The sequence below is a fragment of the Anarhichas minor genome, unplaced genomic scaffold, assembly GCF_050575085.1.
Source record: "Anarhichas minor isolate MPS153535 unplaced genomic scaffold, ASM5057508v1 ptg000009l, whole genome shotgun sequence".
Classification (NCBI taxonomy): domain Eukaryota; kingdom Metazoa; phylum Chordata; class Actinopteri; order Perciformes; family Anarhichadidae; genus Anarhichas; species Anarhichas minor.
In genome coordinates, this window is record NW_027466455.1 from 4837800 (window position 1) to 4855000 (window position 17201).

At 41.2% G+C, this 17201-nt stretch overlaps 1 protein-coding gene across 1 annotated transcript in view; it reads right to left on the minus strand.

Annotated features, from left to right (window-relative positions):
* ablim2 (actin binding LIM protein family, member 2) overlaps positions 1–17201 on the minus strand; it is a 76080-nt gene that overhangs the window by 19261 nt on the left and 39618 nt on the right. The window contains exons 7-14 of the mRNA XM_076086867.1: positions 10005–10092; positions 8562–8620; positions 7703–7744; positions 6879–6956; positions 6619–6762; positions 6243–6275; positions 4479–4596; positions 2708–3010 (exon numbers count right to left, since the gene is read on the minus strand). Coding sequence (XP_075942982.1) covers positions 2708–3010; positions 4479–4596; positions 6243–6275; positions 6619–6762; positions 6879–6956; positions 7703–7744; positions 8562–8620; positions 10005–10092 — 865 coding nt within the window. The remainder of the gene's footprint in view (positions 1–2707; positions 3011–4478; positions 4597–6242; positions 6276–6618; positions 6763–6878; positions 6957–7702; positions 7745–8561; positions 8621–10004; positions 10093–17201) is intronic.

Here is a 17201-nt window from a genome sequence, read left to right on the forward strand (position 1 = left end):
AGAAACAGGGAGGGAGAGAGAGAGATTGAGAGAGAGTGTTAGCTGAGTGAACACCCACTCTTCTCCCTCAGACAAAGAGGAACCATCGGCAGCGATCTGGATGCAAGTGGATGAGATCACTGACATACACAGCAGTGCTGTTAGTGCTGGTAAAACATAAAACATCTGGAGCTAAGGTAGGAGGTGATGGATGCGTGGGGAGTTAGGGAGGAGATGAGATAAATTCATCTGAACAGATTGCACATTTGACAATAAGTGGAGCCAATTCATTAATCATAAAACAATAACTTAATAAGAAAATATGAAAGATGGTTTGGGGATCATTAACAAGAAATCATGGAAATAAAAACAAAAGCATGCATTATTCGTTCCTAAACTCTTCTTTAATTTCCATCATTCGACAACACATCTAAATACAGTGTTGCTTAAGTCTTACTACCACAGCAACTTCTATAAGGAAACCTGATAGCTCTTTAAAGCGTGAGCCTTTTGCCTGTTGAAAACAAATAGACGTCTTTCACGGTGTGTTAGGAACCGCTAGGGCCTGAACCACGCCAGCGGCACACTGTCTTTTATGCCAATGCAACTGGCAACCAGACCCCAAATTACTGCTCGGCCCACTCCTCCGTTCCCCCTCCTCTCTTTCATCTTCCCCATCAGAGAACTCCCCTCTAAGCCTCTCCACCCTGTCATGGAAAAACCGCCAAAACCCTGGACCGCGTGTTCGTGATATTCTGTGCAAATGTTCGAGTGGAGGCTCATGCTGCTTCCCTCTCTAGCTCTTCCTTTTAGTCAGCAAGGGTCCAAGCAAGCACGTGTCAGAGAAATGTGTTCCTGCTGTAGGGGTTCTGTACTAAATGACTCAACCTACATGAGAACTTCTTGTTGCTGTTGGAACTCTTCAAATTAGGGCTGTCACTTTTAAAAGAAACTTGACCTTCAATTAGTTATGATCTATTTAAATAGAAAATGTACAGTGTATGAACGCAACAGGACTTGCCTTAAACTCTTGTGTAGCAGAAGCAGGGGGCATGTATAAAATGATCAGTCGTACCTTTTGTATTAAAATATGTGTAATTATGAGTCCCACTGCTCTTCATGGCAAGATCCACCCTGCATCGCTGTTTGAGGCGGAGACGATTGGTTGAGGTGAGACATTGACCTTGAGTAGCAGGTGTCAGGAGAGCCAGGGCATAGGACCCGAACAAGTCAGGTCACCAGTACAGTTATTTGTATGGTTCTAAAAAATGTATTTAGTTACAACATCATTCATAGTTTCCTCTAAAGTCTTATTTGAACTAGTGGTGTATTTTTAATTATTCTTATCTGTTGTAACATTGAGTGAGGATGACATTTGACTAGTATACCAGATATACAGTCTCACAAATGGTGCTGACTCATCCCTATATTTTAGTATTTGTCAGTGCTTTGGTAGAGGGAGCTGTTTCCAAGGAATGCATTTGCTGATAATATTATTTCATGTGCTTCAAAAAATGACTTTCTAATCACCCTGCCTGGAAACCTCAAAGTGTCTTTTTATCAGTCATCAAAACACCAAGTCTTTCATATTCATATCAAGGACTTAAGCAGGTTAACACCAAAGAAATAAAATCTTGACATGACAACAAACAAGTGGTCATTCAGGAGAAACAACAGGGGAGATTAGAAGTCAAAAGCAGGCAAACAATCAGGTCAACAACTTCAAGAGACAAGCACAAAAATGTCCCTCCCTCCTAATGCCATATGTATCAGGGTCAAGCTAAACCATGCACGACAACAACCACGTCCACAGACACAAGTGAACAGGGCAAGCAGAATGAGAACTTGGCCTACTAATGTACCAACACCACGATATCGGACAACATCACAAAACCTGCTAACCATTCCACTGGGGGAGGGGAGACACAGAGAAGAGAAAGACTAGTGGTGTTTTTACCGTTAGGAGGAGGTAAACTGAGATGCAGGGATGTCCTAGGTTTAGGGTCAGGTAGGGGATCCTGTTTGAACCCTGAGGGGTGAGGAAGATCAGGGGATGGGGAGGGAAGATGAAGCAAAGGGAGGTGGTTGGAAAAGCCTTTCTGCAGGGGTTACAGCGTGCAAGGGGAATGTATACAGCACTGGTTTGTGATGTTGATTTCAGGGGTGTGTGGTATTATGAATATAATTAGCAGTTTTATGGCTTTGGTTCAAGAAATAAGGAAAATAAATATTCCTGAGCCAAACAGTGGTTACAGATCCAAAGTCGGCGCACACCAGGTCAGGCGCTCTGTTTCCCATTATGACTCATGGGTCTATGGTGAGCCGAGAGACCCAGAGAGTGAGTTTCCAACACATGGTTAATTTGGTGCTTAACCACAGCCCATGCTGTGTCAGTTCAACGGTTGTATCACAGCACTCCACTCTTTCGGACCTTCGGTCTCAGTCAAATACAGAGAGGACTGGCACTTGCTGCTGTGGGGAAACCAGTTTTAGTTTCATGCTTTTGATCCTAAATCCAAGGTTTTGTATGCTTCTGTTCTATTTGGTGAACACATGGAAACCTAGCTTTTGGGGCACTTTGAACCCCCTTTCAAATAAGAGCTTTCTGGTAGATCTTGAATAGGCTGACGGTTAAATTTTCTGTCTAAGGTTTGACAACAGTAATGATTCCAGCAAGTGGTCCATTGTCTGTATTGGACTAGTTCTGGGTCTCAGCGGGCTTTGATACCTCTGAAGTAAGGGATGTAGTTGTGCTGCTGCAGCATGGCCAGGGTGGTAGGGTTTAGGTGAAAAGACAAGCCTGCAATGCCACCTACTGGTGTGGGCGAGTACTTGCCACTACCTCCACCTCCACCTCCACCATCACCACCACTCCCTTCAGCCCCAGCAGCATAGTACACAGGGAAGGAAGATGATTCCCTGGCCCAGGTGGACGGGTACTTAATTGCACCCATGAGGGTTGGAGGCAAAGGGAGAGAACTGGAGTCATGGGCCTGGCTGCTGTGTCTACCACCAAGGTATACCTCTGGCCCTGAATGTCCAATCAGATCACAGGAAACATGTTGAGTCAATGGCTAAACGTGTGAAGGTGTTAAGTTTCGTGGAAATATTAGGAATAGTACATGTGGTACATTTACAAAACATCAACATCACACCGTACACATCACAAGCCTTAAATATTGATCTAAAAGCTCATGATATTTTAGTTGTGTATAAATGAGAGGCCCATTTTAATTTCATAAAGCAAGCCCTATCACCCTCTTCAAATGGTAAAATAGGAGAATTAATGAGACAAGGCATTGGCATAAGTTCTAAGACGGACTTTATCAAGCGTCTTCGAGTAGGAAAACAGTGTGTGACGTATATTTGTAACTACTGTTGTGCCTAGGTTATCGTCTTCAACCTGGTGCCTTTATTACCACAATTTAAGATTTAACTTGATCACAGACAGTTCGGTCGTAATGCGTGTGTAATGCTAGTGGCAGCTAACATAGCCTGAAGCAGCAGATATGAGCAGCTACAGAGATCTGCTGAGATAATTTCTTCTCATCTCCACACCTCCAGCTTTAGATTTTCAAAACTTCAGACCCAACTGAAATTGATTCAAGTGACATCACTTATCAGACTTCCCACAGCTGCCTCTGACACTAAAGACTCTATACTACTTTATTTTATTTACATAGGCAGTAGTACTTCCTAACACCTCGAAATACACTTTGACGTGTAAAATCTGTGGACTTCCACTTACAACATTTTTTTTTTTTTAGCAAAGCAGGTGACTTGCCAATATTTACTTAACAGCTTACAGACACATTGAGAAATGTGAGATTTAAGCTATGCATTGATTTTGGCATTATGTTCTTGCATATACTGTACAACACATTATCATACCCAACTCGTCAAATCCCAACACTTGGTCAGTGGCCCTAAGCTTCAAACTGTGATGCTCTAGGCACCCCTCTAGCATCGGTTTTGGATCAGGAACGGCGTGTCCATTTTGTTTCACATGAACGACATCAACGACTCTAGTGCCCAAAGACTGACCCAACGAAATGTCAATGTTTACTTTCAGTTTCGCATGGGACAAGAATAGTGTAAGTTCCTTCCCACCAACTTACATCAGTTGCTCTGAGAGTCAAATAATGACTTGGATGGGTTTACATTGAAGTTAGTTGAAAGCGATGTGTCTCGCATACAGATGCTAAAGGGCTCCTTCGTCTGTATCAGATAGTGAGGGGCGCTGAATAGCCGGTTGGTATTTGACAAGTCTGGAGTGAGTTCACCTATAAATAATCTAGATAATTTAAGGAAGCATTTTTCCGAGTCATTCTAAGAAGATAAATGTAGGCCAACTACATTTATCCATTACAGGAAACATGGGTAATTAAAAAATACAGAAATTCAATCTTGGAGGTTTTCAAATAACAGCAACAGCAATATATGGATATATGGATATATGGATAACGGCTGTGTGTCATGTGTGTGTTTGAGGCTGATACCTGGCCGGCTGTAATTCTGGGGGGAACGGCAAGGGGTGTAGCGTCCATAGCCCCCCAGGGAGCTGTTAGAGCTGGGGCTGGAGGGCCTCCGCTGACGGGGTGACTTCTCCCCATCGCCCTGGACAAACACATACAATTAAAAAACGTCAGCTCTTTCTAATGAGAAACAAACATTACCTCACTAATCACAGTATCAGACAGGAATGTGAGTGTGGCACAATAAGTCATGTGTAGTTCAGCATGTACAATAATTTATTGGGTGTAATGTAAGTTAAGAGAGTTTATTATGTTTCCTATGTGTTTATGAGGAGGAAGTGTTCATTGTAGTTAAAATTATGGTTACAGCGTTATTTATCACCAGCTACATTTGTAGACAGTAGATCCAGTGGATCGCCAGTAGGTGTCAGTGTTGCGACATGAGCAGTGTCTACGACGGAGAGCCACAGGGAAGTCTCGCATGAATACGCGAGAGGATGAAAATCTCTGTGTACATGATGGAAGCAGAAAACGCTGTGGAGCGACTGTATATCTAAACGCATACTTTTGTATTTTGCAGAACATTTTCATTAAATGTGTAGCACCAGATTGAGCCTGTGTGACATCATTCTGTGCACCGCTACATGAGCATGACTCCATCTCTAATATATTCCTAATGAGAGGGATCAATCATGTTGCACAAGGCAAGCAATAGATCGATTAAATATAAGGCTAAAGCCAAGATAACGAGGTCAGGGGAAGTATGCATATTGGTATGTCCAGGAGCAAATCAGGTTGATTCAACACATGGATCAACAAAGCTTTTGTCAGAAGTGGCCTTTAATATATGTGCCAAACAGAAATTAAGGCACAAAAATGTGAATAGAAAAAAGTGTTGATCATTATCAGTGATGTACAGTCAGCAGTGAGCTTAAAAACACTGATCGTGTCTCATGTTTGCCAATTTCAAGTCTTATGATAATAAATCATGACATTCAAACTGATTTCAACCTGAATATTAGCTGACTAATACATGGCTAACTCTGGTCCTTATTTAGACGGCCCATTCACCCAAACTACCAAAACACATTTTCTCACTTACCTCTAGTGCAGTCTAACCATGCTGATAGTTTTAGTTTTAGTTGTCCAGGCTTTTATATATCTCCCTCTGAGATTTCGGCATCCATCTCCAATACAGTGTAGGTGAATGGAATTTCCTTTGTGATGCTCAAAGCACTGAAAATGTATTTTTTTTTTTTGTCATTTCGATGAAACCGCCCTTTCAACTCGACTCCTATTGTAACAGGAAGCTATTGGCAAAGCTTCAGCACTGTAACAGCTCCCTGTCAGGAATACACTGCTTTTCTATAAGGAAGTCAGTAACATTTTGGCTTTTTTTCGAATTCTCAAGATGTTTTGATAGCTAGCTAGTTATGTAAGAAATGATAACCCGATTCTTAAGTGATCTGCCTCAATGCTCTGATTGGTCCTTTGGTTCTCCAACTTGGCTGATGTTGTACCAGAACAACGTGAATGACTAAACAAACCTGAGATGTGGGCGATGATTGAGCTGCTTTAATTAAAACAGCATCATCTGTATGTATCTAAAACCCATATCAAACCTTTAAGAGCTCTGCATTCCCCTGAGAAAGCCCTTAATTCAAACATGCAACAGGCACACACACACACACACACACACACACACACACACACACACACACACAGACAGAAAGGCGCTGTACACTGATGAAGGGCGTGTGACATCCACAGTGAGACACAGAGTATTACCTCAGTAGGGGTAGGAGAAAGCAGCTGGGGGGACTGCAAATGAAGAGGGGGGAGAGAAGCCAATGATTAGGACAAACTCATATGTGAGGTTATATGAGTCAACCATCCACACAGGAGATCGATCAATCAATCAATGTCACTGAGTCATGATGATGTGGAATGATGAGCTGAATGAAGTGCTATGAGACTGACTGCACTGCAAAGGAACGGCTGTTTGTGAGAGAGAAGCAAGCATGGTGTTGATGAATGACTGGTACTGACTTTACTGTCAGTATCAGTCGGGGGGGATACAACTTGAACTGTACGAGTTGATTTTTGTCACTGGATTAGAGAGGTGTGAAGTTAGAAAGAAGTGAAAGATTGTGAGCCGGTCTACCTCTCCGTAGGACCTCTCCTCAGACGGGTAGCTGACGTATGGAGAGTAGGACAGCATGTCAGGCCTGTCTATGTTATAGATGGCCTTGGTCTTTGGGAGGGCTGCCAGGTCCTTGTAGTCCAGCCTCTCCTCTCCTAGTTTGGCCTGGCAGCAGAGACAAGAAAGCTTTCATCATTTATCCATCATCTCCAGGTATAAATATGTTTTATTCAGCAAAGATGTAAACAGACTGGTGGTGAGTAGAGGTGGTGCAGTCTTACGTAGATGACTCTGCTGGGAGAGCCTGAGGCGCTGGATGCTGGGACTGAAGTTATGCTCTCAGATGAAGTCCGGGTCACCTGAAACATACACACACACTCAGTTATTTTCAAATATATTGGATACAGTCATTGTGCTGACATTTAAGGTCATGCTTTGTGTGAAAAGATATTTGGTTCTTTTCCTTTAAGCAACCACATTAACCTCTCTTCAGTGCTGCATGTATCCTAGTTAATTAGTTAGATATTGTTTTCTGCATGAATTTATCACATTTTCTTTTAAATTTCTTAATTAACCGATTGACATGTTTTATTTTCATTGTTGGTACATTTTGTTCACCAAAGAGCACATTTTATTTCCATTTTCTGCAAACAGCACATACGTATCACACAGTGATGCTATTAGTGCACGATCAGCACCGATCACAGTTATTGTTAAAGCACACAAGTTGAGGACAGAGTGGACTTTCCTCTTCAGAACAAATTAAATATTGGTAGTTTTTATCATCTTGCATGATCATCAGTTTAGTGTTCGTCAAGTTGTGTGAGTGTCAGACTCTTCAGATACAGATCAAACATGGTACAGATGCAGACTGACACACATCACTCCTCTCTACTTCCTCATTAAATCCCTGTACATGCACAGACTGATGAGCAGAATGTTACAGCTTCATCAGTCACGTAGCTCTGAGAGGTCTTTACAGCTTCTGCTCAACATGAAGCAAATATAGTAGTATGGTGTCAACAGTTAAGAACAACCCATGCAGCAGATGGTTGTGGGTTGAGTGGGGTGCAGGGTGGGTGCAGGGACGTTCACGAGCACCAACCTGCTGCTCAGGGATGTCATTGAGCTGTATCCGGACCTGCTTCTGGGAAGGAGAGGGGTTAAGATGAGGAATGAGGATGGGAGACGTGTCTGTGAGGCTGAAGGGCTGCTGATGTAACAGTAAAACAATGGTAATATGACCTGAACTGAACCCCTCCTCTTCTTCATTGTGATTGGTCACATCCTCCCTGTACTGATTTGTCTATGACAAGTTCAACCTGTCCACCAGGTTGAACTATTTTGTTAAATATTTCCAAAACTTAGATTTACAGATTTACAAACTTGTAATACTGGTCTAATACTATTTCTATGGTGTGCAGAATCCAGAGGAAAGTGTCTGTTTGTCAAAAGATTTATGAAAAGGGTCTTACTACTCCCCAAAAGCTACATTTCTTGGTAGTTACAGTATTGTATTCTTGTTGGCTACAGTATAACAGTATACAGTATTTTGCACTTTGAAAACTTTCCGTTTTCATTCAGCCCCCCAGACTATGACTGTGGTTGGATAGATCTGTTTTGTGCAAACAAAGACATTTTAGACATTGACCTTTGGCTGCTTACTGATCCAGATTAGAATACAAGAAAGCCAAAGATGTCTGTAAAGTTGCTGAGTAATTAAAAGTTTTAGTGCTAATGAGGGAGGTCAAAGACAACATCAGAAAGTACTTTTACATTCTTAGTCTTTAATTTTAACTGCTAAAATGTACAGCTGCACAATCAAAAAAACCAACAGCATCTCAAATCTTCCCACATGGCATCCAATGGATCTACTTTGTTTCTATTTGAGGATGTGTAAGAAATAGCCTTGAGCATCTCTTTGACAAGTATACAGTAGTGGCTCGGCCGTCTTTCCCACCCACCTTACTCTTTTCCTCCTGCTTGGCTGCTTGTCTGCATGGTGGATGCCAGATACAAGATCCTAAAGATGCAGAGACAAAGACAGGAACTGTCAGATTGTTTCCAACTTTTCACACATGTCCATTTACGTTGTCACTAGGGACGACAATGGTGGTTGGTTGAACTATCTCAGCAACTTTAGAATGAGTTTAGACAGCCATGATCCTCTTTCAGCTGTCAGGGGAAAATGGAGCCCTTCAGACTCCGACAGAACACCCCTGACTAACCAGTATACTGACTAGGGTATGGTAGTTATTCAATTGTATTATATATTAAACTATTATACTACAACTACAACAATGGTCGTAGGTACGGTATGTTTACTGTTTACATTGTCATTTTGAGTCAAATTGTTCTTTTATAGTTTCTATTTGTGTTCTATTGTTATTTTATATACTTTCTTTATATTTCTCTATGTATCTGTTTTTATTTCTGTTGTTGTGCTGCTGTAACACCAGAATATCTCCTCTGGGTTCAATAAAAGCTTGTCTTATAACATTTTTGGGATTCCCTGAATTTTCATCTGGTGCCATCTTCAGGTCAAAATGTCACCAAGACTTTTATGACTGAATACCGATAAAAGTAATGACATTTATTTATCCTCAGCTGTAGCCTACTTTGTGTACGGGCCAATTAGTAATTATGAATTAGTAAATATTAGCTTAACATCATTGTCCTTGTCGAGACTTCTTTGCAGTTGTTTGTGTAATATTTTTCTTGCCCCCCGTTTAGTTGCTTGTTCTGTTTTCAGTTGTATGGTTACTATAGCTAGCTTTATACAACTATTTTACATTCTGGCATTAGAAAAGAAAGTACACGTTGATTAAAAAAGTGATATGCACTGCTGACATTGATTCAAGATGAAATTTTCTGTTGCATTTTCTTTCATAGTAATGGTTTCAGAAATATTTTCCTCACCACTACATCAATTCACCCCACAGTGACAAGTAACTTCAGTGACAGTGACTTCAATAAGAGTTGAAGTGAATGGAGCTCACATGTTAGTGCCACAGCAGCAGTAAATAACATCTCCATGAGTGTGGCAGAATTCCTTTTCCAAACGGCTAACCCAGTCCATGAGGAACAAGGAGATCCACAATACATTGTGTTTAAACTGTGACTTGGTGAGAGAGAGGAAATAGAGACTAAAGACAGCTGTTGACAGTTTAGGGACAGGAATAAAAGGTGACAAATAAACGATGTCACCATTAGAACTTTGGCTCTTCTTTAGCTTCTTATTCTCTAACAATAGACAGTCATGTGCTTTAGGATTGAATCCTTTGTGGTCAGGAAGAAACACAAGTTCAACCTGCTCTGACATTTGGAGTTATAGGTTACTTAAAGATCTTTAAGATAGAAAACTGATTTTAAAGGTATTTGTCTCAAGTCCCAAAAACTGATTTTACCTTGTAGGTACATTTCTTCTCCCTCTGCAAACATCTGCTCACAGCGGGCACAGCGGGCACATGTGGGGTGGTAGTGCTTCTCTCCAGCCTGTTGAGCATTAAACAAGGACAGGTTATGACCATGTAACACACTTTGTTGGTTTTGGTTACTTTAGGGGAATTGTTAATTCTTTGTATTGCTCTTTGATAAAGTTGGAGGACTCACAACAGAAATAATGTCAAAGCAGAAGAGCCCAGATATCCTGACTTTTAGTCCATATGAAGAACAGTGTCCTACACTTCCCATAATGCAACTCGATAGCATCTTTTCATCAGGCATTCCCTAAATTTGTCATTCTTTTTTTCCCTTCTTTTCCTGGCAGAAGTTGTCTTCTGTAGATGAGGGATCCATATATTCCACACAATCATATACTCGCTCACTGTTAGCCTATCTGCCTGTGGTTGTTTAGGAGTCATGGCAATATGATGTATCGGCATTATTTGGCCCAAGTACAGACTTGACAATGAAAACCAACCAATGCAGCACAGATAAAATAAAAAACGAACAGTCTTAGTGGATTTCACAGCTGAGTGCTGTCGCCTGTCCCTCACAGTTCATAATGAAACACCTATGTATACATACACTTACTCTCTGCATGTCTAAGGGGACACTTTATAGAAAAATAGAAAAATGCTGATGAATAAATAATTAGCCCTGATAGCGTTGTGTCTTGTCTAATTAGCATTGCTTGATTGAAGTGCCACCATCTACAAACGACAACAAAGAAGAGGTTGTTTTCTCATTTAGCCACAGGGTGGAGCACTGGTGCTGAGTACAGTGCCCTACAGATGCATTCAGTGCAGAGAAAAATGCGAGAGTAACATGAGTGCGATTTGAGTATGATTCATTTACTTGTGACTGATCAGTATTCATCAAAAGCAAAGAAAAAATCCAAGGAACATATACGAAACAGTAACAGCTTTAGTATTAATGGTGAAATTGTCCTTTAACACTTCAACTCAAATTGTCCAAAGCCTCCTGCAAATTTCCTAATAAACTTAAACAGTGAGTAGGCAGCGGCAGAGCATGTGTTTAGCATGGTGATATTACATGGCTTGACATTTAGAAGCTAATGGGGGAGATATGTTATCCAGATCTTGAGTTAGAATCCACAAGTCCGTGTGAGGGGAGGGGGTCGTCATGGTGGGGATGGTTGGTCTGTGATATTGCTTTGAAGTTATCTTGTGAATTGTTCTTGGGCTCGTGAAACCATAGGGCCACTGGGATAAAGAGGTCTTCAGGGGTCCAAGTGGTCCTCTGAGACCCAAACTGGGCCCCGAACTTGGCCGGTCGAAAATACTGCTGGCAGTGTTGGTGTTTGCGCTCTTCTATTGGGAATTCTTTGGGTCTATTCAGATTTGCTCTGACTGTCCTTGGGTTCCTCTGGATCAAGTTTCTTTGTTTTGAAAAGTTATTTAGTGTATGCGTGCATGTTGAGTGTGGGTAGGTTTTCCATGGGTCCATATCAGCTTGGGTCTAGCACTTTGGACCCATGAAGACCTCTACTACTGGGAGCAGTTAAGCAGTTGCAGTGCCTTGTTCAAGGGCAATTCAGTAGTAGTTGATATGGCTTTCTTGACTAGATTTTTCAATCTCGGATTGAAACTGGCAAATCTTTAGTCCAAAACCTAATATTCTTGACAAAATCACCTCCTTTTTAACAAGTCATTCAATCTGTAAGTAATCCAAATACTATTTCACTTGCTCAGTGTTGATTTTCTCAGTGCTAGAGTCTTATTCTGTCTTGTATTCGAAACATTATTGGAATCAAATAGAATGATCTGACTCTGTTGGCAGATTTTCTTGTTTAGAACATGTTTGATTTATGGACTAAATAATGAACTAAACGACTCAAGATGGATACTTTTTGTCTCTCTTTTTCTCTTCTTGCAAAACAGTCCTCTGATGTCTGCTGATCTCTGCCTCCCAAAGGCATCCCATCTGCCTCAACAGCGGCCTGATTACTCACAATCCCTCTGAGGTCCCTCCACTTTGCTGCGTCATCTCAATATGGAACCACACCAGCAAACAGGCAGTCGACACCCTATTTCTTGGTCAACACCCTGCTTAATGCTTATCGAGACAAAATTGGCAGCAGATGGAGAGAGGAAGCAACCAGAGACATGTAGAACTGATGAGCAGGGAGACTCCAAGTCCAGGTATTATTGGGAGAAAAACTGGCAGCATGTTGTGGACGCCATGCCAAAAGCTCATATTTGAACTGAACTGAAACAGATAAGATAGACGGAGAACTTGAGAAAACAGAAGGTTGAGTTAAAAGGCTGGAACTGGATCGGAATCCAAACACCGAGAGGGCCGGAAAAGAGATAGCACTGCAAGCAAATCCTTCCTTTGTCACAATCCAAGGCTGCATGAGGGGGAAATGATCCTATTCAATGTCCCACGGGACTGATTGGTCAAGGAAGAGAAGAGGGGAGATGAACTTAAAAGCTGATCATTGGAAGGTTTACTTAGGAATGGTAACTCTGGCTGACCAGCTGTAGCTGGATGTGGTTTGTGGCTGAGACTCCTGCAGGGCTTAGGAGTTTTGAAACAGCTGTGGTAAAGAGCAGGAAGAGATCATAGCAGCCAAGTGGTGAAAGGGCAGGTGAGGTTGCTACCTCCTTATTTAGCCTTTTACATACTGACCATCTGCTTTCTCGAAATGACGCTCTCTTTAATAACCTGTACATATCGTCATCTAGCAATCGCAGAAACACTTAGGCGAGAGAGGTGAAGATTGAAATAGATTTTGATCAGTCGGGCATGGCTACAGCACAAACACAGAGAAAACCACATGCTTTCATGCTCTTTTCATGCATCAAGTCAAGTGTAGCTACATCAAACTGTGTTTGGGGCATTTTCTACTCTAAAATAAATGTCTGTTTCCTTTCTATCTGACTCACTGCCTAATCAAACAAAAAATAAATGCAATCTATATCCAGTTCAAGCTTTTACAATACATGTTACAAGTACTGTTATACTCACACTCAAGGCCTTAGTATGCTTAAAATGAAGAAGGTTGGACTCTTGTTGACAGACCAAAAAAACACCAGTGTACCTCTTCTATGGCCACACTCAGAGGTAGGATAAAATGTGGATGATAACGCATACTCTTAAAGTCTCTCCTGGAAAGTATTCAGGGTCTTGCACTCGCTTCTAAAAATGGAAAGTGACAGAAGTAGCTGTTTGAAGAATGAAAACACTGTTCCTCTGCATAGATGTTTCAGACATCGCTGGCCAATCCGCTATGCATTTTATATACAGCATGATGATGAGGCTTTATCTCACATTCAGGGTTAACATTTCCAGCTTGCTTGGAACAAACACAAGAGTTCAGTAATCAGCGTTGAGAGTGAACAGAGCTACCTGCATATGATCAGCTTTGCCCGGCATGAGCTTTTCTTTTCTCACAGAGATAGCGACGACACTGAACCTAAAGGCAGCGCTATCTTGGATGTTACATCTTACTTGGATTTTATGCCTTGCCTGCCTCAAAGTTCAATAAGTTTAATAAACTTTGACCACATTTGTCAGAGACCTTTCAAAGTACAACCAGCTGAGTTTACAGCTGTCTGTAACACAAGATAACATGACCAGTGATGGACGCCTCAAACCCGTCTTCATAGTTGGGTTCTTACTGAACTTATTCTCCAAAGGAAAATCATTTCCAGTGCATTCTGGAAACTGTTAAACTGAAACACAGTCTTTACAGGCTTGTTGTTTAAATCCCCTGCCACTCATTGTGTTCACTCAGTTGTAAACCACTGAGCTCTGTGCTCCACTTTTGGTGAGCATTCCACATTCTGCTGATACAGTGCAAAGGGAAGGGACATCACATCACCCACTCACACTACGTGACTGACAGGTGATTTCTGGAAAAGCAATAAATAAGAGCACAGCCACAGCAATGAGCCGCCGGGCAACAAAGATGTCGGCACAAACAATACACAACGTTTCAATTCAACCTCTGCCAGCTCCAGTTAATGACTCCATACGTCCACACAAAGCACACTCTTTGATCTCAACCAAATGTCATGACATTTTGAATGCTCAGTCTCTCCGTTACTGTTTCAAAGTGCAGCACAGGTACTGGAAAATAGCTGGAAAACAAGTGGCTGGAAATAGCTTATATACTGAAACACTGAGGCATTTGATTTAAAAATAACAAAGGATACCAAAGAGCTGGGCCTGTATTTACTAAGCATGCTAGAATCTCTCAGAGGAATTACACTATAGACATTTTGATTGAATGTTTTGAATGTAGAATTATCTTTAATATCATACAATATTAACCTGAAACCTTCCTTTCCACTCCTTGAGGAAAGAGGAAAACTTGCCTTCAGCAAAACAAAACATAAGACCACTCCCCCACTCCCTACTGACACACAACCAAAACACACACACACACACTTTATAGGAGCAGGTGCTTTTAGTCCTGCTTGACTGTCTTCTGCTCAAGAAACTATGGGACCACATAGTTAGGTATACACATGATAGCGTGACACAATACTGTAGGAAATGGAAGTGGATGATGTCATCTACACACAAATACACACACTGCTGTTCTTATGTTCCCGTTGTTCTCCAGACACTGGAACAGGATAGGTGTTTATGAAAGGAGAGCATGGGAGAGACCGCCATGTGAAGAGAGAAAAGAGAGAACTTGAGAGAGAGCGGTTGTTGTTTGTCCCCATAGTGCTGCTCTGTTGTCCCGAGGTCACAGCAGGAGCTTCCGAGACCCCCTGTCTAAAAGCTTTCTTCTCCTCCTCCTCCTCTCATCCCTCTCTCCGCCCAAAGAGAGTATCCATGTCCCATTCCTCCATCACCGCTTAACAACAGACTGCTTCACTAGAACCACATTCCCCTGCATTGATTTCTACCTGCCTCTCAAATGGACTCTTTCTCAACCACTCTGTTAAAATCTGTCTTCTTTTTAAAACAAAATATCTGAAACCATCTCACCCCAATGTCAGATATTTGGCCCCATTTCATGATCTGTTGGTTGACAGTATTTTGGTCACACAAGGCACATATACAGTGAAGCTCTGTCTTTCTCCTCGTCTCTTTATAGAGTCTACTGCTTGCAAAAGGCCCACAAACTGAACTGGGTCTTACACAAGCATACAGTATAATGACACACATTAAGTCAAGTGACTGGTTGACAGTGAAAACCTGGGTATTATGTGTCAAACAACATTTTTTTATTGGACAACGCTGACATTTCCAAAGGGACGCAAGTGGAGTGTGTAATCTGTCCTGTAGCTGTGGACGATTTCTAGAACAGGAAGCTGTGTGGCTTTATTTTAGGCACACAGAGACAGACCTGAGAGTGAGGGACAATGAACGGATGACCTGCCTGAGGGGGGAGGACAGTAAACAGGGAGATGTAAAATGTGTGTGTGTGTGTATGTGTGTGTGTGTGTGCGCGCAGTAGAGAGTGAGGTCAAAGCCATAAGCCCAGAGCCAAAAAGAGAGAGAGAGAGAGAGAGACAGAGACAGAGACAGAGAGAGAGAGAGAGAGAGAGACAGACAGAGAGAGAGGCTGGTTGATCCCTGTGGACTAACACACAGCAGGCTGCAGAGGGACAAATACATAATCTCTGATTAGGTGACATTTTTTTACTGATCATGTCAAAGCGGAAAAACTCTAAAGTTACATGTGAAAAGGAGCTGTTCCCAGATCTGTACATACACAGCTATTCTAAAAACATTTCTCATGGAACTGCATAAGCAGTGCATAAGATCTGATGAAATTTGAATGATTGCTTTGGGGAAATAGGGTCAATGCTGGAATCTGTGGAAATATGAGAAGAATGAAGAATGTAAAATAACAGGATACATTATGCTAAATAATTAGAGTAAAACACAGAAAGAACAACTCACATTTCCACTGGTTCACCTCAGTTTTCTCTAAAATATGACTTTTACTTCCAGATGGCTAAAATGATATCTCCCACTTTGCAAATCTATTATCTTAGACGTGTACTGTCTGTTTAAACTGTTAACAAAGAGGAGTAGTACTTCTCGAAAATAGTTAGTCAACTTTGACATGTAAAATCAGTGAAAAGCCCCTTTATTGTACATTCATAGACATGCTCTCACTGTTATTTGTTGAATATTGCACAGTAGTATTAATAGTATGAACTTGTCTTTCAACCAATGTGAGTTGTATTCAAGTTAATTTGTTTGTTAATTTGTTTGTTTGTTTTTGTGAAAAAGTGATGGCTTAATGTCTGTGTATCTCTCTCTATCTCTCTCTCTATCTCTATCTAGCTACAGTAACTAGTGAGCCAGAGAGCTGTTTATTCAGTAAATGGACACTGCAGTCGTAATGCCATCAAAAGAGAAGGAAGGCCATCTTTCACTTGGTCATTCATTCATTTATCTTTGTTTATCTGTGTAGAATACACAGATAAATATATTTAATTCATCTATTCATGAATCAATCGTTATTTTATCTTTTCACCTATTTCTTACATTTCTCTTTCCACACCTCACCTGTTTATCCATCTACACCAGGGGTCTTCAACGTTTTTCAGGCCAAGGACCCCAATCTGATAGAGAGATGGAGCAGGGACCCCCTACTATATATATTGTATAAAATTGTGTTTTATATTAAACTGGGCCTAGTGCCATGTATAAACATACCTCTTTATTGTGCATTTAATACTAAGCTATTCAAATAATACACAGGTTCATATTTCATGTTTTTATTTTAAACATGTGCAAGGTGAGTAGGGTGCCCGTGCCACTGCCATTTATAAACATACCTTGTCAGCTGATACCAATGCCAATATCAACATTGTCTGTCAATTGCATGATAATCATGCATACAAGCTATTCAAATTGACGTTTTTATTTTAAACATAAATGTGGAAACGAAAAATGAGTGATGGCCTATTAGTGCCACTGCCATGCATAAACATACCTGTTATCTTGCATACAATACTGAACTATTAAAATAATGGACAGATTCATGTTTGGGAAAAAAAAAATGAATTTCTTTTTTTTTTTTAATATAAAAAAATATATGAAAAAATGTCTAATCAACCAAAAATGTCACGACCCCCCTGCAGTACCCCCGCGGACCCCCTAGGGGTCGCGGACCCCCTGTTGAAGACCTCTGAACTAGAGAGATTGTTTATGATGTGTTT